This window comes from Ahaetulla prasina, chromosome 7 (assembly GCF_028640845.1).
Source record: "Ahaetulla prasina isolate Xishuangbanna chromosome 7, ASM2864084v1, whole genome shotgun sequence".
NCBI classification, from domain to species: Eukaryota; Metazoa; Chordata; class Lepidosauria; order Squamata; family Colubridae; genus Ahaetulla; species Ahaetulla prasina.
Genome location: NC_080545.1, coordinates 40,313,723 through 40,329,829, shown reverse-complemented (window position 1 = coordinate 40,329,829; position 16,107 = coordinate 40,313,723). Strand labels below are relative to the sequence as shown.

At 42.4% G+C, this 16,107-nt stretch overlaps 1 protein-coding gene across 2 annotated transcripts in view; it reads left to right on the top strand.

The window, feature by feature from the left end:
* Nucleotides 1-16,107, top strand: part of NELL2 (neural EGFL like 2) — a 551,557-nt gene that overhangs the window by 181,313 nt on the left and 354,137 nt on the right. For both annotated transcript variants that reach the window (XM_058191222.1, XM_058191220.1), the window contains exons 6-9: nt 7,024-7,096; nt 7,351-7,433; nt 7,954-8,082; nt 10,990-11,092. In XM_058191222.1, the coding sequence (XP_058047205.1) occupies nt 7,024-7,096; nt 7,351-7,433; nt 7,954-8,082; nt 10,990-11,092 (388 nt within the window). The remainder of the gene's footprint in view (nt 1-7,023; nt 7,097-7,350; nt 7,434-7,953; nt 8,083-10,989; nt 11,093-16,107) is intronic.

The following is a 16,107-nucleotide window of genomic DNA, read 5'->3' as shown; positions in this document are numbered from 1 at the left end:
TTTGTGGTCGGTCCACACCTCGAATGGTTCTTTTCCACCTTCAAGGAAGTGTCTCCAGGAGAGGAGTGCCCAGCGCACTGCAAAGGCTTCTTTTTCCCAAATTGCCCATCTGCGTTCAGTGTCTGTCAGTTTTTTAGACACGTACGTGCAGGGCATTAGATTGTTGTCGGTATTTCGTTGTAATAAGACAGCGGCTACTGCTACATCACTTGCATCAGCTTGGACCACAAAAGGTTTATTTGGATCCGGGTGTTGAAGAATTGGTTCCATTGAGAATAGGCGTTTCAGGTATTCAAAGGAATGTTGGCAGTCCATTGTCCAAGGTAGGGGTTGGGTAGGTTTGGGTTTGGCGGGTAATGGCCCAGTTTTTAACAATTCTGTTAATGGTAGAGCTACTTCTGCGAAAGAAGGAATGAATTTGCGGTAAAAATTCGCGAATCCCAAGAAATTTTGAAGTTGCTTACGTGTGCGTGGTGGTTGCCAATCCAACACCGCTTTTACTTTTCCTGGGTCCATTTCGATACCTTTGTTCGATAACCTAGGTAGTTTAGGGATTCCTTATGGAATTCACATTTGGAAAGTTTGACATATAGCTTGGCCGCTAGGAGCTTTTTAAGGACTTGTCTGACCAATTTGATGTGTTCTTCGATATTGTTTGTGTAGATAAGAATATCATCTAAGTAGACAAGAACCCCATTGAAGAGATGGGGGTGCAGGGTTTCATTAATTAGTTGCATAAAAACAGCTGGAGCTCCTTGGAGGCCAAAAGGCATGACACGGTATTGGAAACTGCCCAAGGGGCAGTTGAAAGTCGTTTTCCATTCATCACCTTCCTTGATGCGGACCCGGTAATAGGCTTCCCTTAAATCCAATCTGGTAAAAATTTTGCCTTTTGATAAGTGGTTCAACAAATCGTGCATAAGTGGTAAAGGGTATGTGTTTTGTATGCAAATTGCATTGATATTTTTGAAGTCAATACACAATCTAAGCGAACCATCTTTCTTTTGTTTAAATAGTACAGGCGCAGCTACAGGTGATTTTGCTGGTTCAATGAACCCTCTGGCTAGGTTAGTGTCAATGTATTTTCTTAGTTCAGACATTTCGGCTGGTGTCATTGAATACATTTTGGGTTTTGGTAATTTTGCCCCCGGGTGCAATTCAATTGCACAATCAGTTTGCTGGGGGGGGGGGTAAGAGGTTATATTCATCCTCGCTAAAAACGTCTGATAAATCCAGTATGCTTTAGGGATGCATGGTTCATTAGGAGATGGATTGGATATGGTGGTTGTTGGTTCCCTCTGGTGGTCATTTTGGATAAGGTTTTTTTCGGTAGGGGGAATTGGGTCTAAGGGTCTGAAAGTCCATATAATTTTCCTGAATCCATCCTCCCATTTGATTGTGGGTTCCCATTTGTCCAACCAAGCTAAACCCAGGATGATGGATTCTGACATCTTTGGAATTACTATGAATCTTATAAGTTCATGATGGGCTCCAATTTCTAAGCGAACCAGTTGTGTGATTTGGGTCGCTGGGCATACCAATCAAGGTTCCATCTACTTGGTGGAATTTAATTGGGTGTTTCAAGGGAAATGTTTTTATACGGAGTTGGGCGACCGTAGAGGTTGAAATTAGGCATCTGGTGCATCCTGTGTCCACAATAGCCTGTAAATCCTTTTTGGCCCCTCCCCCTGGAATTACTAAGTTTACTTTGATAGCAAATGGAGGAATGGGTGCACTCACCATTGGGTCATTTTCTGCTTGGTTTGAGTCGTCAGGAGGTGAATCAGATGACGGAAGGTCAGTAGGGAGGTCTATGGCTTGTCTCGCAAAGCGACTGGTATTAGGATTCTTTCGAGGGGGTTTGCGTGGTTGGGTAGCAGTTGGTGGGCGATACTGTGGGAGGGGTGTTGGGGCTAGGCAAACTGACGCCCGATGTCCTAGTTTTCCACAACGGTAGCATTTGATTATTGTTGAAGGCTGAAAGGTGGAGGGTGTGGTTGGTTTTAAGAGGGAGGGTCCTGTAGGTGGTCGTTGTGGAGTTGTAGTTGGTGATTGGGTTTGGAGGGGGTTGAATTCTCTGTCAGAGCGATGGACACGTTGTACCAGTCATTTAGTTGTTCTGGGATTCCTCTGGTGGAGCAGGCTTTTCTGATTTTTTGATCAATGGCATTTTTGAAGTAGTGGAGGAGAACTCGATCTGGCCAATGTCTAAGATTGCCAGCAACCCTTCTGAAGTCCCATACAAATTGTTTTAGTGGCTTGTTACCTTGCTTCATCGTTGTTAAGGTGGTTTCACATTCTGCAATTAGGTCATCATCTTGAAACCGGTTGCGAAGCAGTGCCATAAATCCGTGAACATGGTTTAGTTCTGGTGCACGTTCATTGTGTAGTTGAGCTATCCATTCTGAGGCTAGCCCCATATTCATACCATCCGAGATGGCATTGATTAGGCTTCTTTCTGATGGGTATTGATGTCTATATTGTTCAACGTAAGCCTCAATTCTGCTGAGAAAGTAAGCCAGGTGGTGTGGATTCCCATCAAAGGTTGGTTTGAAAGGGGGAGGGGCTGGGCGAGGGGGTGCAGGTGGGTTTAGTTGGCCTGCTTGCGGTTGAAGAGGGATTTGGGGGACGGCCGTTGCTGTTGTGGCTGGTTGCTGAGTTGTGAAGGGGGGTGGAATTCCCCCTGGCTGCTGAGAAGGAAGTCCTTGAAATGCTTCAGTTGACGAAGCAAAAATCAGCCTGGGGCCCCCAGGAAAGAAAGGTGCTGAACTGGCTGGTTGCCATTGGTATTGGATCCACCCTTGTCCAGGATAAAATGCCCAACCAGGAGGAATAGAAGCAGCAGGAGGCAGCGTAGGCCTCTGTTGGCGGGAAAAGTCAATTGGAGGGGGGAGTGGCGATTCCCCCTAAGCCCCTGGTGCTGCCTGAACTCCCTGCCGTCTGAAGGAGGGAAGGGAGGTCCTCCTGCGTTCATCGGAACGGCTTTGAGCTTCAGTAATTTCTCCCTCTCTGGTGGGAGGGAAGGTGAATTTAGGCTGAGCTAAAGGCTCTCGAGGTGGGTGAGCTGAGCTTATACGAGGCCTCACTTCCAAACGCTCAAAAGTTTCAGGGAGGTCTAATAGGGACTGGGATTTCAGGGGGTTTCTCAGGTCCCAATCCAGTGACTCTCCCGATTCTCCGGGTTTTACTGTCCTCCAGTGAGGTTGAGAAGAGGGAGGGGGCTCTCCATTCCGCCCCAGGGAAATGTTTTCTCCCGAACGACAGCTTACCCATGAATCAGAGTTTTTGGGCCGTGCTCCAAGCTGACAAGCAGGCTCTACCACTTCGGGTTTTTGAGTCATATCTTCCGATGGGAAGTAGGTGATTTCAGCTTGCTGCTCTTCCATCTTCGCTGGGTCTTTGCACCGTTTTGGAGGTTGCGGAGACTGGGGCCCAGCACCCCCCTAACGGGCCCCCTCTGAGCGGAGGAGAGGGTACCGTTAGCAAAAGAAAGTTAAGAGTTTTGGAATAATGTCAAGGTTCCAGAAAAACCCCTTCTGCATTAAAAAAACCTCAGAAGCCATTGTTTTCCAGAGTTCTTTACTAGCATGAGGAAACTGGCACACGATGAGTGAAATTCCAAAACTGAACTTCCGGATTCTTTCCCCAGTTATACAAACCCCAAGAGTCCCACCCCCCTGACCCCTTTGATGGTCACATGGTCCCACGTTCTCCCAGTTCATTCGAATATCTTCTCGCCACTCCTCCTGCAGATGTGAACACCATCCGACCTTGACCGCTTGAAGAATGTTACCATACCCCTCAGCCCCCCTTCCTCCCCTCAGGGGAAAAATGTGGCAGCGTCTGGAACCCTAAAGTCTAATATGGTTTCCAGGCCTGACATTAAGTGTCTCTGATCCCTAGAAACAAGAATTTTAAATTGTTAGGAAAAAAATGAAAGTTAAAGAAAAGAAAATGTCTCTACTCTGAGTTTGTCTGGCCAGCAGAACAGAGTAAAGAGAACTGTTTTTGTTTCTTTTCTCTCTGTACTTTTAAGAAAAGGCCAAGGTTATGAAGGAACGTTTTAAGTTAATTTACAGAAAAAAATTGTTCTTATGTTTACCATATGTAAATGCAAACAGTTTTTTTAAGTATTGCTCTTTTGTGATGTTGCCAATTCTCTGCCGAGATGGAAATATCTGTCTATCTGTCAGGTCCCAGATATTTCTACAGGGATGCTGGCATTTTGGTGGGAGGAAGGGGGGAAAGGAATAGAGTTATTTAAATAGCTGGTTTTAAGTGAAAAGCTTCAGTTCTTGCCTAGATCTCTTGTTATCACAAACCTTTCAATAAAAGCTTCTTTTGGAACAACTGCAGTTTCAAGAGTCCTGCTTTATTGGGAAGATTGGAGAGGCAAGAGCTTGGATTAGGCAAGAATTGCAAACTGGTCAACCCAGAGAAGTAACAGTCCTACCGTGTGGACCGTGCACACCATGTCTGCCCAGGGCAGTGACCACAAAGATGATGAAGACTGGGGGATCCAACCCCCAAAATCTCAATTGCCTGAGTTGAGGACAATATTGCTTCAAGCACTGCTGCCAAGCAGAGGTGGTCCATCGGTGTTGCAAAGTTGGAAGACTGAACCAAAGATGTCACCCTCACCTGTGGGAACCAATAACCTGGTTGGAAGCAGGAGATGGGAGACTGTTCAACAACAATGATGAACTGGAAGGAGCCCCAGACTGCCCCAACCAACTCCTGAGGGAAGCCATAAACCTCATGAGAGAGGCATCCAGGATGCTCAGGGTTGCTCTGTAGGACAGTTAGGAGTACAAAAGGTGACTACCAATGAATGAAAAGGATCCCCAACCCCAGGGGGCATTGTCTGAAACCATGGGGGCTATTGATGAACCCATTTCCACCATGGAAGATTCATCCAGGAGACATCTCAATCGAAAGCAAATCTTGTGACTCAACGAGAGGAGGCTTTCACCCTTAGAACAGAAGGGGGCCCCTTTTGGCATCAAATTCGATGGGAATCCCCAGCAACCGGGATTTTTCCCCACACATGTACTGACCTACAAAGATTAATGGGCACACAACCAGGACCACACCCACACAGGATACTACAAAACAATCAATTAATCTGCAAATATCAACTCCACCAACCAGTGGCTGAGGTTTTAGAGCGGAATTTTAGTTGGAAGCATGTGGGGATCATGTTTTTGTCTTGGCAGTTGCGTAGGAATGTGTGGTCACATGAGATGGTAGCTCTTTGGACTTAGAGTTTCTCGTAGGTCCTGGTCAGTAGGAAGGTTTCCTCCCCATAGAGGTGAGATATATATATATATATATTTGTAGATTTTCATGGGTATAGGTATGTAGGTCTTGGCGTATTCGGGTCTTTTCTCATGTAAGGTTGAAAGTATCTTGATGATGTTCCGACGAGGTCTCACTCATCATCTTCAGACTGGTGCTTACGGCTTTGTGCTTGTGCCAGCAAAGCATGGTTGGAGCTGCTGTCTCTCTATAAATACTGGTGGGGAGGTGGGGAGTGTTGCCTTTGTTGCTGTAAGTGGGTTGGTTGGCTGTGTTGTTACATCTTGATTGATTTTATACATATATATATATATATAGAGAGAGAGAGAGAGGGATGGATGGATGGAGGGAGTGAGGGAGGGAGCTTTGAACTTGCTTCCCGTTGCTGTGAAAGAAATGTATTCTGATTGGTTGCCGCTCTCAAGGGGCCATGCTGGGGTAACTTTGAAGGTTGTCTTGAGTCCCAGTGTCGTCTCCCACTCCTCCGCTGACAGCTGGGTCAGGGAAATCCGAATCAGGCTTGCCTCTGCAGCTCTGCCCAAAGTCCTAGCAAAGTCCTCAGAGCAGGCAGGAGACCAGTAAGTGACTTCAGCAAGATAAGTTCGACTTTTGCCTGACTCAGAGACTGCCAGAAAGTAGATCCTTTATATAGGCCATGGGATGTGGCTCCATGACTCAGCACTCATTAAGGCCTGCCCCTCCCTTCCCTCTGTTGCCTCCGCCTATCCAATCTTCTGATGCGAGGGTCACACCAATCAGCTGTTGGTAATAAACCCTCCTCAGGCTCACATGCTGTGGAGGAGGGGGAGGGGTCTAGCTGCTCCGTTTGCCTGGGCATGGAGTCAGGGCTGGGGCCGGGAGATTCTCCTTCTTCTGCAGTTTGTGTGGGCATGGAGCCAGGACTTGGGCCGGGAGGCATACATTCCTCAGTGTTCGGGAGCAGGTAAGAAGGCCCCGGCTGCTCTGAGGGCGGGCAAGACACAACACCCAGGCTTGGTTGAATCTTGCTGGGTGATGTAATGAAGGGGGCTTTGAGCAATTCCTATTATAGCTTAATGGCTTTGTCCTGGTTTGGATCTTGAGTGAGGGCTAATCCTATCATGTGCTGATAGTTTTGTAGATAAACTGGCCTAGCCTTTTGTCTTGTAGATAGGTTGGCACCGGTCTTTCCGGGGCTATTAACAAAGGTGGGGGGCTGCTTTCCAAAAGCATGTTTTTGCCTTTTCTCATCCAGGGAGGTATAATACTTTGCCTTTTTAATATTTCCTAGAATATTTCATTCTCCTAGGAGAGGGGTGGGTGCTAACTTCCTACAGGTGTTATGACTTATATTGCCATATTTTATTTTAATGAATGTCTCAAAATTCAGTTAAACTCCATATGTCTAAATTGCTTTTAAGGTCACTTGAAACCTTTCTTTTGGCAACTAAATAAAAGTGACAGTGAATTCACAGCAAGTAGTCTCTTTCTAATTAATTACACCTTGAAATTTAATCTTAAAACTCTGAAAATGGTTAAATGCATAGATGTAATGGTATGTGCATGCATTGCTACCTCTAATACTACAGTAAAGAAAATAGAGAAATAATGATTTCATAAAAAACATGTTTTTGTTTACAGGAAGGTGTAAAAAAGTATACTGAAACTGTGATAGTTTTATATAGAATATTTTTGAGATATTATATTGACCAGGAATATAAACTTTCTTCTATCACTTTGCTACAGGGCATAATGCAAGATGTGCAATTTCTTATCATGCCTCAAGGATTTATCTCTCAGTGCCCAGATCTTAATCGCAGTAAGTCCTCTGGATTTTATGCTGCAATATCCCACATGATTGATTGTTTAATTTTTTATACACTAAGATTGGTTGTTAAAATGTATTGCTCTTCAATGCAATCTTGGTAGATTGTCCTTCATAAGGACAGTCTTATAAATGTCTATAGAGTTGCTATTTCTATTAAGTTCAGTTGGTTTTCTTAAGATATATAAGATTGCAATTTTTTGCTTAAAATAAGTGCAATGGGATCAATGCAGTGTTTGTAATTTCAGCATGCCCAACGTGTAATGACTTCCATGGTCTTGTGCAGAAAATAATGGAGTTGCAGGATATTTTAGCCAAAACATCTGCAAAGGTAATAAAAGAGCGAGAGAGAACAAGTTAATAAAAGTTATCTCTGTAAACTATGTTAATTAGTTGGGGTTCTGATTATTATTCCATAAAGAAGAAACAATATTCTTCCAAAATATTGTGTGAAATATAGGAAACACCTAGTACACCTGAAAAGTTAAACAATACATTGGCACATAATTGTGCAATTTGGTATTTGATTCTTAAAATATAAACAATAAGGTTTAGGATAATTTTACTCTCTCCTAATAGTTAATTGGACATGCTACAAAATTTAAAGTGTTGAATGTAGAATTAGATACTTGTCATAAGAGAAAATACAGCATGTTTGAATTAGTGATCATACGAAGTTAAAACCTTTCCCTTACTGCTTTAATTTTTAGTTTCACGCTAGGATCAAAATGTCTGTTTTCACATTTAGCAATATTCTTCGACTAATTGAGATGTATTACATAGTGAGCTTAATTTGTGAGGGCAAATCTTTCTGTAGTTAACAAATCTCTTTCTGCGAAATGTCTATCTAGCTGTCCCAAGCTGAGCAGAGGATGAATAAGTTGGATCAGTGCTATTGTGAAAAAACATGCACTATGAAGGGCATCAGCTACAGAGAATTTGAATCTTGGACAGATGGCTGTAAAAACTGCACTTGCATGGTATGAGTGTAAACTTAAAAAAATTCAAGGATCTAATTATGTATTAAAAATATTTATATATTTTGATAAAAAAATAATTATCAGACCAAATCTCTTAAAAGCAAAAGAAATCAGAGTGGCCATAAAAAAATTGCAGATTCCATAATTTTCTATAACAAAATAAATCTGTATAAATTTTTACATATTTTATTTATATTATAATGTAAGTTGTACTTTCTCTTTTAAAATACTTTTGATGAAATAGAGCTGTAATTGTCAATAACATTCTAATGTTGGGAAATATCAGGATAAGCAAAAGTATTGCCCTTCCAGCCTGTTCGCCCTGTGGCTGATGTTTGTTTATTTATAGCCTTTATATGTGTTCTCAATTCACAACATGACTTGGGTAGGACTGAAAGAACCAATAACAAAAATAAGACAAAATAACAATACTAGGTACAAGGTATAACTATTAAAATACCAATAGGGACTCAAATTTGTTAAATGTTACCAGAACGAAACTCATTCTATTTATTTTTATTTTTATTTATTTATTTATTTTGGCAAACACAACAATATATATAAGTATAAGCATGAAATAACCACACAAAATGAATACAACCAAAGGGAACATTAGGACAGGAATGGTAGGCACGCTGATGCTCTTATGCACACCCCTTACAGACCTCTTAGGAATGGAATGAGGTCAACAGTAGACAGTCTTAGGTTAAAGTTTTGGGGATTTTGGGATGAGACCATGGAGTTAGGTAGTGCAATCCAGGCATTAACAACTCTTTAACTGAAGTCATATTTTCTACAATCAAGATTGGAGCAGTTCACTTTAAGTTTGAATCTATTGTGTGCTCATGTATTGTTGTGGTTGAATAGAATAGAATAGAATAGAATTTTATTGGCCAAGTGTGATTGGACACACAAGGAATTTGTCTTGGTGCATATGCTCTCAGTGTACATAAAAGAAAAGATACGTTCATCAAGGTACAACATTTACAACACAATTGATGGTCAATATATCAATATAAATCATAAGGATTGCCAGCAACAAGTTATAGTCATACAGTCATAAGTGGAAAGAGATTGGTGATGGGAACTATGAAACGATTAATAGTAGTGCAGATTCAGTAAATAGTCTGACAGTGTTGAGGGAATTATTTGTTTAGCAGAGTGATGGCCTTCGGGAAAAAGCTGTTCTTGTGTCTAGTTGTTCTGGTGTGCAGTGCTCTATAGCGTCGTTTTGAGGGTAGGAGTTGAAACAGTTTATGTCCAGGATGCGAGGGATCTGCAAATATTTTCACGGCCCTCTTCTTGATTCGTGCAGTATACAGGTCCTCAATGGAAGGCAAGTTGGTAGCAATTATTTTTTCTGCAGTTCTAATTATCCTCTGAAGTCTGTGTTTTTCTTGTTGGGTTGCAGAACCGAACCAGACAGTTATAGAGGTGCAAATGACAGACTCAATAAATCCTCTGTAGAATTGGATCAGCAGCTCCTTGGGCAGTTTGAAGCTGAAGTAGTCTTCGACAGAAGGACATTGTAGCAGTTATGCTCAGGTGATGCCGAAGGCGGCATAGTTCTAAATTTTCTAAATCCAGAATTTCAAGTCTGGTGATATAAGGTATTTTGTTGCGATCAGAGGAGTGGAGGACTCTTCTTGTAAAATATTTCTGGACACGCTCAATTGTATTAATGTCTGAAATGCAGTGTGGGTTCCAGACAGCTTTGTTGGTTGAGATTTGGAGTTGCCAAATTTTTGACCATTCCGACACAAGTCAGTCCATATGTTTTTGCAGTGAAGAAATTGTAGATTACAGGATAATTTTTTATCTAAACCAAATGCCTGAGGAAATAGTCTGATCTTCTCTGTTACAATGAATAATAAAATATGTGGTTGGAATATATCAAAATATGATTAAATCTTATAGAAAGTAGAAAGTTGAATGAAAGGTTAATAAAGCAAAGAGATAAGTATTACAAATTAAGTTCACTTCAGTAGAACTGATATAAGGAATACATTGAAAATAGCAGATAGCTTTAGGATCAGTTCACAATTATATTATATTTTATGCTGTAGGAAATGTAGCTTCATTTATGTGTCTTTAGTTTAAAACATGTTAACCACAATTTAATGCTTCATGAGATATTCGTTCATTATTGGGATTTTCTACTTTGTGTTACTGAAGCAGTCTTAATGTTGTAAAGAATGTTAATTGTTCATGTAGAACCTACCCACTTCACTAGATTAGGAAGTTGGCTATTTGATTTTATCAGAATTATGCATTTATTATTAATCTTTAATAATAATTTAAGAACAGGGTATTTCAAATAAATTTACACGATGATGTTTTCATTGATTCCATTGGTGAGGCTGGTTACTCTCGTCTACATTCTGTTTTACTTTCTTCTCTCCAAGAGATTTACATTTCAGAGCTGGTGCTTTATCTTTTCAAATTATTAGTTGACTTCTCATCTAAAAGATGCTTTATAAGAACTTTATAGCTGCACACTTATTTCTTAGCAATTTACAAACGGAGTAGAGAAATGCAAAGACAGAGATGCAGAAGTAGATAAGATAGATATAATAGTTGATTTGTGGAACTTACACCACAATTTGAAAGACTTTGATTTATGAAAAATCATATTGAAACATAATAGTCAATACTCTTCCAAATTACAGTACAATACAGCATCTTGATTGAAAATAACAGGATTTGGAACATCTTTAGGAATAATTGAAATGGTTTATCAGAAGTCTAAAGCACCTTAGAATGTGTTTCTCCTTCATAATTACTGTTGGATATAAGACATAATATGTTTTAAAGAATCTGTGTCTTCAACTGCCCTTTTTTATTTATTTGGAAAATTAATAGACTAGATTCTAGCAATGATATTTAAAATAAGCTTTTGTTTTTTAGAATGGTACTATCCAATGTGAAAGATTGATTTGCCCAATTTTTGATTGTCTTCCTAATTCTGCACCTGCATATGTTGATGGCAAGTGCTGCAAGGAATGCCAACGTAAGTCTTTATATATATATTTTTATATATTTGTTTTCTGAACCCGAACAACCAAAGACCTACATTTATATATATATATATATATATATATATATATATATATATATATATATATATATATATATATATATATATATATTCATTGTTCCATATTACAGTATGTAATTTCTTTTTTTCATTTCTATGCAGTTGTCTCAGGTTTTCACCACTGAAATGGAGTGTACTTTTATTGTTAATGAGTTTGGTATCAAATGTTCACAATGAACATTTATAGATGTTACATTAAGAGAAAATGTAGGCAGTTCAGCCAAACTTAAAGTTAAATGGAATATTTATCATGTATTATTTCCAATGGGCTTCTGGTTATGACTGTTTAGTATGTGAGCAGATTCATTGAATATCAAAATTTTCTTAAAGGAAGTTGTCCAGAAGAAATCATATATCATGAAATTTAGATATCTACCAGGTTCGTTCTTTAATAGTTGGCAAAGCTTTGTGTTAGGTCTATGAGATTTTAATATACAGCACAACTTGCTAGTCTTTAAGCATTCTTTCTTGTAATTTAAGTTACCTCTGTATGCATATGTGAGGTATAGAATGCTTTAGGAACGGGATTGGAATGTTAGTTATTCTAGAGCAGGGGTATCTGCCTCATAGGCCAGATCCAGCCCATAGGGTGCTTAGATCTGGCCTACAGGACTGCCCTGGAAACAGCGAAGGACTGGCCTGCAGTGCCTCTGCCAGTGAAAATGGAGCTCAGGAGGGCTGCGCTGCCCTCCTGAGCTCCAATTTTTCTGGCAGAGAGTTGCAGGAGGCTGTTTTCACTGGCAGAGCACTTGAGCCATCACAGTGACAGCAAGCTGGCAACTCCCACCCTACCTACCCCTACCCCAGCCCCCCCGAGGTCAAACATAACCCTGATGCTGTCCTCAATGCAATCAGGGTTCTGACCAATGCCCTAATTAAATTCTGAGCCTCAAGCCAAGCTTCAAAAGAAATCCAGTTATTTATTTCTCTGTGGGGGCTCCCACCCTCTAGAACGAGCTTCCCCCAGGGCTGCGCCAACTTCCCAACCTCCAAACCTTCCGCCGCGAGCTTAAGACACATCTATTTATTTGCGCAGGGCTAGCCTAGGGTTTTTAGTTTTAAATTTAGTTTTAATGGGGTTTTATATTATTTTAGTGATATTTTAATTTCGGCCTAATTAATAAGTTTTTTAATTGTTGTTTTTATTTGTATTATTCTTATGTTTTTATTTGGCTGTACACCGCCCTGAGTCCTTCAGGAGATAGGGCGGTATAAAAATTCGAATAAATAAAAATAAATAAAATAAATAAAAAATTAGTAGCATCATGTCAGCATGGAACGAGTAAAGCCAACTCTGACCTTACTTAATTTGCAACTTGGCTCTGACCCTGTTTCCACCTCGCCCCAAGGTGTGTCATTAGTCACATTCCCCAATGAAGCAATTTCGTGGGTTGTAGAAGTTATTCCCTCCAACTACTGTGGATCTCCGTGGAGATGGCCTTGATGTTTGCCGGCTGGAATTTACTTGGTTTTGACTGAAGTGTAAGATCCTTGATGCAGCTGCGAGGCTGTGCCTATGGCAACTCAAGAGCAGGTCAGGAATGCTTTGTGAGTTTTGCTTTGCTTTGCTTTGCAGTTTCCTCACTTCCTGAAGATGACCTGTGCAAAGCAAAAACAGTTTGAGTACAGGTATAGATTTCAAGGGTGTGATACCCCCACAGACTTTGTTGGGTTGTCTTCGTGGAATTTAGCTATGAGGCGATCAGCTTGGATGTTTCTGCTCTTTACCCAAGATGCCTCTGATAGGGGGTAGCCTTTCTACTTGATTAGGTATTAAAGCTGTCTCCTGTGCCATCTCGAGTCAAGAATGTGTTGCACCTCATAATGGGTTTGGCCCCCTATGACCACTGGGTCTGGGGGCTCATGGAATAGTGGTCTCAGGGTTGACCTGACCATGGGTTTTAAAAGGCTGCTCTGGAATACTGGGTGTATCTTCCCCAGCAGTTTTGACTATTTTAATTGCACCTGGACCTGGTTGATAAACTTCACTATGAAGAATGGCCTCAAGAACTTGGGTCCCAGCTTCTTGCTGGGGAGTTTTAACCTCAAGTATTTTGTGGAGAGGTAGACCTTTTCCCCCAGCTGGAATGGCCATTTTGGGGCTTGGTGTTTGTCTGCCTGTTGCTTTTATGTTTGCGCCACTTTAGCTAGTGCTTTCTTGACATTTTCCCATACTGCTTTTTGCATTGACAGCCAGTCTGTCAACCTGATTGAGGAGGGGGGATCCCTTGGGTATTCTGGCATTGGGATGAAGTCCATGCTGCTCAATACTTTGAACGGAGTTAGTCCCATGCTACTGTGAACAGCATTATTCTCAGCAAAAGGCAGGAGATCCGCCCAATTGGACTGCTGATAATTCATGTAACACCTCAGGCACTGCGGCACTGCTCTACCATGGCATTCAAATTTTCTGCCCCCCCCCAATTGATGGCCAGATGAAAAGCTGAGCTAAGGCTCTGGGATGACCCAATGGTCCTCAGGAACTCCCTCCAGAACTTAGCTGTGAACTGGATCCCTCTGTCTGAGATGACTCTTCGTGGCACTCCATGCAGGCGATAGATGTGCTTCAGGAAGAGTTTGGCTGGCTGGTGGGTTGAGGATAGTCCACTGCAGGGTATGACCTGTGCCTGCTTGGAGAATAAGTGAATCACAGTCCAAATCACAGTGTTCCCCCCACTCTTTGGCAACTCCACTATAAAGTCCATTGTGATTTCCTCCCATGGCCTCGTTGGCTCTGCCACCAGTTGCAGCAGTCCAAGGGTGTTGTGGCTCCAGCCCCCACCCCCCTGGGCCTGGCCCCCTGCCAGAGAGTGACTCAGAGAGTGAGGGGGAAGGGCCATCAGGGCTCCCCTCTGCAGGGCCGGCCTCTCTGGCTCAGCTCCAGGAGGCAGGCCAGATGGAGGAGGTGACGAGGCCTCTGTCTCCTGTATCTCCCCCCGCCCAGGCAATGCTTCCAGACCCAGCTGTGGACAATCAGTGCTGGTTAGATCCCAGGTTTCATAAACAAGAGAGGCAGGAACAACAAAAAAGGGGGTGGGGCAGGCCTAGAGAGTGCTGAGTCACGGAGCCACACCCCACAGGGTATAAAAGCAGGAGGGGCTGCTCTACTACTTTGTGATGGACAAACGAACTGACTGGAGAAAACTTGAGCTGAACTATTTGACTGAGCATTTGGCCTGAATTGCTGTTTGTTCCTGATTTCCTGGTTGCTCCAGTAATGAGCTTGGGTGACACCGGCATCTGGGAAGATAAAGGAAACCTTGGCAGACGAATGCTGGTTTGCTGCCAGAGCTGATAGCTGCCATGGACTACATTGCTGGCTAATTGAGTCAGCTCACGTGTTTCCTGGACTGAGGTGGGGGGGACAGAACAAAGGGTTTTTTCTGGTCGCTGTTTCATAGTGGCACAGACAGTGCAACCTTTTACGTAACTGCCCACGTCTTTCTTCCGGGCCACCAGAATTGCCTATGTGCTAAATGTAAAGTCTTTAGGAACCCAAAATGTCCTGCCGATTTGACATCGTGGCTCCTCTGGAGGATTAAGGTGTGTAGGGACTCTGGGAGATAGAGTTTCATCCCCTTCCACACTAGATCTTCCCTTTTTGTCAAGATACGTTGGTTGTCATGGAACCAGGGATCTGCTTGCAGTTCTGTTTTGAATTTTGTGGTTAGATCACTTGCGGGTTGGTCTAGCTGGTCCCAGCATTGTCATCTGGTGGTCACTTGGGCTGCTGTTTGGTAGGGGGGATGATGACATCTACTACCTTCTCCTGTCCACATTTGTACTGAGGCATGCGGGAGAGGCTGTCAGCTAGGAAATTACTCCCCCTGGGATGTGTTTTAGCATGAAGTTGAATTGGTTGAAGTATTGAGCCCAGAGGAGTTGTTTGGGCAATAAGGGCCTCCAGATTTTTGTGGTCAGTCCAGACTTCAAACAGTTTCTCTCCCCCCACCTTCCAGCAGGTTAGCAGTTCCCATCTTACTGCAAAAGCCTCTTTTTCCCATGCGGCCCATCACCTCTCTGTCTCCATGAGTTTATGGGAGGTGTAAGCACAGGGCTGTAATTTTCCTTGGCTATTTCTTTGGAGTAGCACTGCTTCCACTGCCATGTCACTAACATCTGCTTGGATGATGAAGGGTTGTTTGGGGTCAGGTTGTTTCAGTACTGGTTCCTTTGCAAAAAGTTTTTTACTGTTTTGAATGCCTTTTGACAGATTAAGTCCCACTGTAGGGGTTGTCCTGAGTGGGACTTCATCCCTGGGTCCCCTGTTGTTAGGAGGTATGTCATGGGTTTAACAATCTTTGTGAAGAAGGGGATGAATTGCCTGTTTGCGAATCCTAGGAAGCTTTGTAGCTGTCTGCAGGTGAGAAGGGGCTGTCAGCCTAGGATGGCTTGTAGCTTGACTGGGTCCATCTCCATGCCCTCATTTGACACTCGGTAGCTCAGGCAGTCTAGCCGTGTGCGGTGAAATTCGCATTTCGACAGCTTGATGTACAGGTTTGCCGCCAGAAGTTTTTCCAGCACTGGGCGGACTAGGGGTATGTGGTCCTTCATGGTCTCAGTGTAAATGAGAATGTTGCCCAAGTAGACAAGCCCCCCGCTTATAGAGGAGCTCATGCAGCAGCTGATTTATTAACTGCATGAACACTGCTGGGGGCCACTGCAGTCCGAAGGGCATTACTTTGAATTGGAAGTTCCCTAGGGGGCAGTTGAATGCTGTTTTCCATTCGTCTCCCTCCCTGATGCGGACTCGGTAGTATGCTTCTCTGAGGCCTAATTCAGTAGACTTTTCCCTTGGCTAGGTGAGACAGCATGTCCTTCTTTTTTTTTAAATTTTAATTATTTATTTATTTATTTTAACAAAAAAGAACAATAATACATAATATACATTGACATAAAGCATATATTCCTTCTTTACATCAGCTTCG